The sequence below is a fragment of the Zingiber officinale genome, chromosome 3A (genome assembly GCF_018446385.1).
Source record: "Zingiber officinale cultivar Zhangliang chromosome 3A, Zo_v1.1, whole genome shotgun sequence".
NCBI classification, from domain to species: Eukaryota; Viridiplantae; Streptophyta; class Magnoliopsida; order Zingiberales; family Zingiberaceae; genus Zingiber; species Zingiber officinale.
Genome location: NC_055990.1, coordinates 40,436,127 through 40,445,117, shown reverse-complemented (window position 1 = coordinate 40,445,117; position 8,991 = coordinate 40,436,127). Strand labels below are relative to the sequence as shown.

General features: G+C 43.2%; 1 protein-coding gene across 1 annotated transcript; it reads left to right on the top strand.

Moving 5' to 3' along the window:
• The first annotated feature begins 2,996 nt into the window (after window positions 1-2,996).
• Window positions 2,997-4,841, top strand: LOC122051793 (pentatricopeptide repeat-containing protein At3g02650, mitochondrial-like). The gene has a single exon (XM_042613085.1). It carries the CDS (start codon window positions 3,055-3,057, stop codon window positions 4,711-4,713), a length of 1,659 nt encoding a protein of 552 aa, XP_042469019.1. The 5' UTR covers window positions 2,997-3,054; the 3' UTR covers window positions 4,714-4,841.
• Window positions 4,842-8,991: the final 4,150 nt, after the last annotated feature.

Below are 8,991 nucleotides of genomic sequence, written 5' to 3'. Positions count from 1 at the left end.
TTATAGACGCCGGCTCGTCTCTCGATATTTAACGTCGGAGCTCGACGGTCCTCCGCTCGGAAGATTTATAGACGCCAGCTCGTCTCTCGATTTTTAACATCGGAGCTCGACGGTCTTCCGCTCGGAAGATTTATCGACGCCGGCTCGTCTCTCGATTTTTAACGTCGGAGCTCGATGGTCTTCCGCTCGGAAAAATTTATAGACGCCGGCTCGTCTCTCGATTTTTAACATCGGAGCTCGACGGTCCTCCGCTCGGAAGATTTATAGACGCCGGCTCGTCTCTCGATTTTTAACGTCGGAGCTCGACGGTCTTCCGCTCGGAAGATTTATAGACGTTGGTTCGTCTCTCGATTTTTAACGTCGGAGCTCGACGGCCTTTAAGGCTAATTTTAACACGGCCGATATACGCCTTGCCGAGCGGCGAGGGGTCTTCGTCTTCGATCACTTGGCTCGGATCATTTTTATGCCCGCCCGAACGACACGGGTTCTTCGCCATCGAGCTTTTGACTCATGTAATTATACGCCCGGTCGAACGGCACGGGGTGTTCACCATTGAACCTTTGACTCATGTAATTATACGCCCGGCCGATCGGCACGGGGTCTTCGCCTTCGAGTCGGTGGCTCGGATCTTATACACCATGAAGATAGGCCGCTCGGCGTATAATGCCAATTGCGTTTTTTAACATTTTGCTTCCTGCATTTCAAATATATAGCCAAACAGAAAATATACAGCATACATTACATTGGCGCACTTTTCACCCTGCCCCGGAAAGGCTGGAAATAATTTGTGCTTCATGGTTGATCCAAGTCCCAATCCATCTTCATCCGCTCGGCGGTGCTCCCCCTTGAATGCCGGTTGGATTTTTGTCTCGGGGGAGGCGTCCGCTCGGCCACCTGATGCTGACGTTGTTTGTTGCTCCAGCCGCTCGGCTTGCGCATTCCCTCTCTGTTACTCCACGAGCTTAGCTGCTCTTGCCTTGATTAGAGCGTCGAGCTCCTCCGTGGAGAGCATCACCGTGTGCGGTCTTCCAATTTCGTCCATTGCTTCCGCTCGGATGCAGGTGCGTTCCCACAGACGGCGCCAAATTGATCCTGTCCGAATCGCTGAATCAATGGACGCTGGGCACGTAGCGCTCTCCACGTTGCTGACGTAAATCCCCGACCGATCGTACGGACCTCCGGTGAACCTGCAAAGAAATCAGGCCGGGAAGGGGTTCCCGGCGACGATCCTCCGACTCTCAAGTCAAGCAAGTGGACAACAAAGAAGTGACTCCGAATATCAAAGAACGCGTACCTCCGGTGATGTGTGAGGCCTCTTATATAGAGCTGGAAAGGGGCTCATGCACACATATCGAGGTGAATACGTGTCCTCAGCCCATACCTCAATATGGGCTTGTCAGAAAAGCTTACCTGACCCCTTACTGCTACAGTCCGAGCACGTCTCTGATGGGACAGTGGAACCCTACCATAAGATCCTATGTATGGTTCGCTCGTGGGCCATATCCGCTGTCAGAGGATGTTTCCTAGTCCTGTTCTCTTCTTACTCCATGCCGAGTGTCCGACCGGTCGGCAGTCCCCTTGCGCCCGGCCAGCCACACGTGCTGGTTCACTTAGGATATTCCCGGTAGTGTGCTCTGTGGAGATTGTTCGCAGCATTGCTATCTTATGCCTTCGGTCGAGTGGGCCACCCGCTCGGCCGTACAATCCTGTTCAACGAGCGTCGGAACCCTGACTCCTCGCCGGGTGCCTTTGATTCCGATGGGACCCCGTTCGGCCGACCGGTCTCCCATTCTCCGGTCGGTCGTTTGACCCTTTGACTTCCACGTGACGTTGACTTCCCTCAGAGGGGGGGGTCCCTGTTCTTACCGCCGGATCAAAAGATTTTAACATGTGTCAAGAATGAGAAGGGGAATAATTTAAAGAGAGAAGAGATTTTGACATCTGTCAAGGGTTGAAAGGATAGTTTAAAGGGAGAGTGGTGTTTGACATATGTCAAGGATTGGAGGATCGGTAATTTAAAGGGATGGGAGGTTTTGACATATGTTAAGCGTTGAAGAGGGGTAATTTAAATAGAGGGGTGTTTTGACAAATGTCAATGCTTGGAGGATGAGTAATTTAAAAAAAGTGAGAGGTTTTGACATGTGTCATGTGTCAAGAGTTAGAAAGGAGGGATAATTTAAAGAGAGAAGATTTTGTCATGTGTCAAAATTTGGATAAAGGTAATTTAAATGTCGAATTAGGAAAATAATTTTAAAGAAGGGAGAGATTCTGACATATGTTAAAAATTATATAAAATAAAAAATTTTCATAAAAAATAATAAATAAAATTGATTAAAAAATAAAAATAAATAAAAAAATAAATAAAATTGAAAAATAAACTAAATTGATTTAAAAATAAAATTAAATAAAATTTAAAAAATATGATAAAAAATAATAAATAAAACTGATTAAAAAAATAAAAACTAAATAAAATTTAAAAAAATATATAAGTATTGATAAAAATAATAAATAAAATTAATTAAAAAACTAAATAAAACTTAAGTAAAAATTTAAAAAAAAAAAAGAAAAAGAAAAATGGTAGAAGTGTCATTTAGCAGGGAGAGTATCAGATGGGGGTAAAAAAAACAATTTACTTCTATTTTTATCAAAATTATTATATTTTTAATTTACATTTCATTTTTTCAAAAAGTATGAATAAAATTTCTACGGCTTCAAATTTGATAATTAAAAAATTATAGCTTATATTAACTTTTTAAAGTATATAATTTTATAATTTTTTATTTATTTTTTTTAGCTTTCAGTTAAGTCTATTAAATTTTATTTTGAGTTTAGAGATCGGACCCTTCGTTATTATTAAAAAAAATTAATTCATTTCTAAAAAAAATAATTAATTTAATTTTGTTTAATTTTAATTGAATACTTCGTCTTACTTATAATTTTCAAATATTAATTCTATTTTTCTTTTAAAAAATAAAAAACTTGGTTCAGTCATCAGTGCTCCGATTTCACATGTTCTTTGGCAGGGTTTAGGTTTTTAGGCAGTGAGGCGGAGCTATGTGGCGGCCATTGATCCGACGATCATCTCCGATCTACTCGACTCAGGTCTGCCTCCAAACCCTGCCTCTGATCCCTCCTCCTCCTTCCTCACCCTCATGGATCCGCCCCGTCGACACCCGCCTCCCCACGCTCCGTTTCTTCTCTTCTTCCGAGATGGAGATGGGGATTAAGACAGACGAGCATTGTGAAGCGGACGAAAGCGTTACCCGTTTGTGGAAAGCGAACATTGACGATGATGATACCTCTGATATTTTCGCGGACGAGAAGTTCGAAGAAACGGCCGAGACTGAGTGCGACGTCGATCTGGAGCAGGTCGAGAAGGTCAGGTCCCTTGTTGGTGGCACTTCGCAAGATTCCTTGGAAACAAGATTGGATCAGATTGACGTGACATTGAGTGCCGAGTTAGTGGCGTTGGTGCTTCAGACGCCGGATGTCTTACCTCAAAATCTGATTAACTTCTTCGTGTGGGCTTGGAAGAGTGAAGAAGAGACAGTCAGATCATCAAGGACGGTGGAAATGCTTGTCGACGCTGTCAGTGGTTCTACTGAACTTAGCAAAATGGAGGCATACAAGTTGTGGGATTTGGTTAAGGAAATCGGGAAGAATAACGCGGTGCTGCTGAATACTTCAATTCTTAATCAATTGATTTCTTTGTTTGGGAGATTGCAGAAACCTAGGGCTGGTCTCGAAGTGTTCAACAAGTTCAGCGACTTTGGTTGTTCCCCGGATAGGAATACATACTGCTTGACAATTGCTGCCCTCGGCACACGATCCTTGTTTAACACTGCCTGGCCTGTTTGTGAGAAGATGCTTACCTCCGAAGACCTCCCTGACGGCGAGAATATTGGGAAGATAATTACATTCTTGTGTAAAGGGAAAAAAGCAAAGGAGGCTCATTTGGTTTACCTGATGGCTCAGCAGAAGGAGATGTTACTCCCAAGTTCTTGCTTAGATATTCTGGTTAGGAGTCTTTCCAGAAAGGAAGAAACGCTGCATATGGCTCTGGAGTTGCTAAACAACTATCCTAAGGAATATGTAAGGAATGCCAATGCTATTTTTGCTTTAGTAATTCAAGGTTTATGCAGGGCTAAACAACCTCAGGAGGCCAAAAAGCTATTACTTAGGATGGTTCATTCAGGTCCACCACCTGGAACTGCCGTGTTTAATTATGTCATCACTGCTCTTTCAAAGGGAGGAGAAATGGAGGATGCCATTTCTCTGATGAACTTAATTAAAGAGAGAGGATTGCAACCAGATATTTACACCTACAGTGTTATCATGAGTGGCTTTGCAGAAGGTGGCCTGATGGACGAGGCCTATCAAATCTATCGTGAAGCCAAGAAGAAACATTCTAAGCTTAGTCCTGTCACTTATCACATAATTATACGTGGTTATTGCAAGATGGAGGAGTATGAGAAGGCTCTTAAATGTTTGAAGGAGATGAAAGAGGATGGAGTACAACCAAATTCAGATGAGTACAACAAACTAATACGATCTTTGTGCCTTAAGGCTCTTGATTGGCGCACAGCTGAAAAGCTTCTGGAAGAGATGAAAGAGAGTGGCTTGTTCCTTAACGATGCCACACGCAGTCTCATTTTGGCAGTCAAGGAATTGGAAGAGGAAGCAAAGTCTGAATCTGTTGGCGATGAAGTGTAATTTAATTATTCCCGATCCATGTTTAGATAATGTAATACCTAGCTCTGATATCATCATCAAAGCCATATCAAGTTTTGTCTTGGGAAGGAGCAATGGAATCTCATAAATAATAGTGTCTTTTCTCTCTATCATATGAGCTGATAATATACATTACAGACTGAGATCATTGTTTTTTTCATGGTTTGCATTTGAATTTGCATTTCATTTTTGATAAGAACAATTATTCTGTGAATGTTTCTTCCTGCAGGAAATACTTGGTTTGATTCTGATTAGCTATGAAATGTTTAAAACCATTATTTGAACTTGGTCGGTATTACTGCATAACATGCCAGGAGCTGGCCTGGCCTCATCATTTCCATGTAAATGTCCCGTTGAAGTGCAGTTATATGGGTAGATTTTTTCGTTATGCACAGGAAGACTAGATCTCTACCATATGTTTGTTAGATCCTAATTGACTGATAGCATCTTTCTCCCAGGCATTTAGAAGCCAGTTAACTCATGGCACAGTTGTTACCGCTAGCCAAGATACAATGGAGGGAATGCTGAACAGATTAGGTATGTTGATATTGCAGTTGCTAATGTAGTAATGTTAATATGGAGGCTTTACTAATTAGATATTTAGTCATGATAAGAACTGCAGTTGGTTAAATCAACCAATTTGCTGCAGGATATCATGGTAAAGTAATTTTGAAATATCAATTCCAGTCTATACTCTCTGATTGATTTTTAGTCCTCTTAAATGTATTCCACTCTCGGTGAATACTAATAGTCATCAACATGTTTTTATGCTTTTACCTAGTATTCTCCTAGTTGGTTTTTTTTTAATTCTACATGATATGACTACATCCCTCATACCTTAACAATATTTCCAGTCCATGGAATGCTACATTTAAGAAATTTTTGAACTTCCAAATGTTCGTCTCAAAATCTTAAATAATAGATAATTAGTTAATACTTGTATACCATTAACTCGATGTTAAGCAATTTGGTTTGCACGTTGCACACCATATGTCTGGTTGATTTAAGAATTTTGGATTGACGGGCTGCTGTCTGTGAACGCCATCTAATTTAACTAGATGGTTGTTGAAAAATTTTCTTAGGATCAGATCCATCATCTCAAAATTAATCGAAAGTTGAATATTTTATACCAACTAAAAAAATCAAAATTCATTTTGACCGTTTATATCATTCTCATGATTTAATTTTTGTTGGATAATAGTGTTTGTTGAATAAGTGTGAATGGAGAAAGAGGTGGAAGAGAAGAAGTTTCATTATGAATGAGACTTTAGTCCCACATTGGGAGTTTTAAGGCACTTTTATTTGTTTATATTGATTCACATTGAGGATGTGAACAAAATATATGGGGAGAGGCTCTCTTTTACGTGCGGGTGCAAATCTAGGGTCTGGATTGCACTGAATCAAGGGCACTCGTGTGCAAATCTAGGGTCCGGATTGATCTGAGCTCCTATATAAGGAGACTCTGATCATAGAAAAAAAAACACAGAAGAAGCAAGCAGAAGTTCTCCGCCTCATTCCCCTCCTTTGTCGTGCAACTCCTACTCGGTAGAGTGCCCGCTGTGATCACCGGTCAGACCGTTGTATCCTGGGAAACAGATGACCCGAGTAAGCCTCGAAGCACATCCGGAGGTGGGGGTGATTCTGTTTCAAGGAAACTACGACTTGCAGGCATCGGTCGATCCTCTCGGCCGACCTACCCGCTCGGCCGACCCGACCTTCTCTCTGCTGACCTAACTGCTTGGCCGATCCGCCATCTGTTCAGCCGACCCGACTCCCGCTCGGCTGACCCGACTTCTGCTCGGCTGATCCGATGTGCTCGCTCAGCCGATCCGCCCATTCGGTCGATCTACCCTCTCGGTTTTTTCCCCGCTCGAGCTCAACTGTTCGCCCAACCGGCTCCTGTTTGCTTCGACTGATCTGCCGCCCGACCTGTCTGCTGCCCGGTCTGCCTTCTGACAGACCTGTCTTCCCGACCTATCTGCTTTGATCGGTCTACCTCTCGCTCGGCCGGTCTGCCTCCTGACAGACCTGTTTGCCTCTCGCTCGACCGGTCTGCTCTGCCTGACCAGCCTCGCGGTCTGCCCGACCTGCCTCTCTGATCTGATGAAGACTTTGCCCAGTCGGTCATACTACTCGGTTGACCTTTCTGATCTGCTACGCCCGCCCGATCAACACAGTGCAGACTGTCTTCATCACTTTGCAGAAATCAGCCCCTGCTAGCAGCCTGAGATCATCCGCTCAGGTCTTTTCAACATATAAGTGAATTTAAATTCGGTATATTTAAATTTAACTAATACCCCGAAAAATCTCCGACAACAGATTGTTTGTAATCCAACAATCTTGAAACAGATTCGACTCTGTTGAGATGGCCACGGAACGAAATGTTGAGGTGCAATAGACTCAACACGTGCAGGCCCCCTCCGCCCCGATTGGAACTGTGTCAATCAACCACGGGGAAAAACCAGAGAAGTTCAGTGGACTAAACTTCAAGAGGTGGCAGCAGAAGATGCTCTTCTACCTGACCACGCTCAACCTGGCTCGGTTCTTGATCGAGGACCCTCCCAAGCGAGCTGAGGATGCTGATGCTCAGAGCATCAGTACAGTGGAGGCATGGACTCATTCTGAGTTCCTTTGTCGAAACTACATCCTCAATTGCCTTGCCGACTCACTGTACGTTGTGTATAGCATGAAGAGAACGGCTAAGGAGCTGTGGGAGTCCCTGGACAAAAAATACAAGACGGAGGATGCAGGGGCAAAGAAGTTCATAGTGGGTCGATTCCTAGACTACAAGATGGTTGACTCCAAGACGGTGATCAGCCAAATCTAGGAGCTTCAGGTGATCTTACACGAGATCCACTCAGAAGGGATGGTTTTGAGTGAAACCTTCTAGGTGGCTGCTATCATTGAGAAGCTGCCTCCCGGCTGGAAGGACTTCAAGAACTACCTGAAGCACAAGCGGAAGGAGATGAATGTGGAAGAAGTCATTGTTCGACTTCGCATCGAAGAAGACAACAAGAGTTCAGAGAGAAAACTATTCTCTCAGGCTACTGTGAAAGCCAACGTGGTTGAGCACCATCAAAGCTCGAAACGGAAGAACCCCAAGTCTTCCAAGATGGGACCCAAAGGAGGCATCAGCAAGAAGAAGTTCTCTGGGAAGTGCTTCAACTGTGACAAAGTGGGTCACAAATCTTCGGAGTGCAGAAAGCTGAAGAAGAAGCAAGAGGCCAACCTGAACAAGGGATCAGAAATTGACGACCTCTGCGCTGTGGTCTCTGAGTTGAACTTGATCGGTTTAAACCCGCGGCAATGGTGGATCGATACTGGAGCCACAAGACATGTGTGCTGCAACAAGGAGTTGCTTCACAACTTCAAAGAAGTCACTGGAGACAAAATGTTCATGGGGAACTCAGCAACCTCGGACATCATGGGCCAAGGAAAAGTAGTGCTGAAGATGACCTCGAGCAAGGATCTTACTCTGAACAATGTGCTGTATGTTCCGGAGATTCGAAAGAATCTAATGTCCGGATCACTGTTAAGCAAGCAGGGCTTTTGCATTGTCTTTGAGTCAGACAGAGTTGTATTGCCCAAGAATGGAGTGTTTGTAGGAAGGGGCTATGTATCTGATGGGCTATTTAAGCTCAATGTAATGACGATTAAGCCTAAGATAAATAAAACTGAAAGCTCTTCCACTTATATGCTTGAGTCTTCGTGTTTGTGGCATGGTAGACTAGGACATGTTAACTACGATATATTGCGTAGATTAATTAATCTGCAAAACATACCTACATTCCACCTTGACCCAAAACACAAGTGTGAGATTTGTGTTGAAGCGAAAATGACAAAGTCATCCTTTCAACATATTGAAAGAAGTAACGAACCGCTTGACCTAATCCACACTGATGCGTGCGACCTAAAAGGTATGCCAACACGTGGTGGTAATAAATACTTCATCACTTTTGTTGATGATAACACAAAATACTGTTATGTGTATCTTTTCAAAAGTAAGGATGAAGCTATAGAGAAATTTGCTCTCTATAAGAATGAGGTTGAAAATCAGCCTAATAGAAAGATTAAGGTGGTTCGAAGTGACCGAAGCGGTGAATATGTGTCACCGTTCGCTGAGTTGTGTGCTGAATATGGGATCAAACATGAAACAATAGCTCCTTATACTCCTCAGCAAAATGGAGTTGTTGAGTGAAAGAATCGAACTCTAAAGGAGATGATGAATGCTCTTCTATTGAGCTTTGGATTACCAGAGTC

Coding starts and splice junctions, on each gene's coding strand:
- LOC122051793 (XM_042613085.1), top strand. CDS start 3,055: ATGTGGCGGCCATTGATCCGACGATCATCTCCGATCTACTCGACTCAG.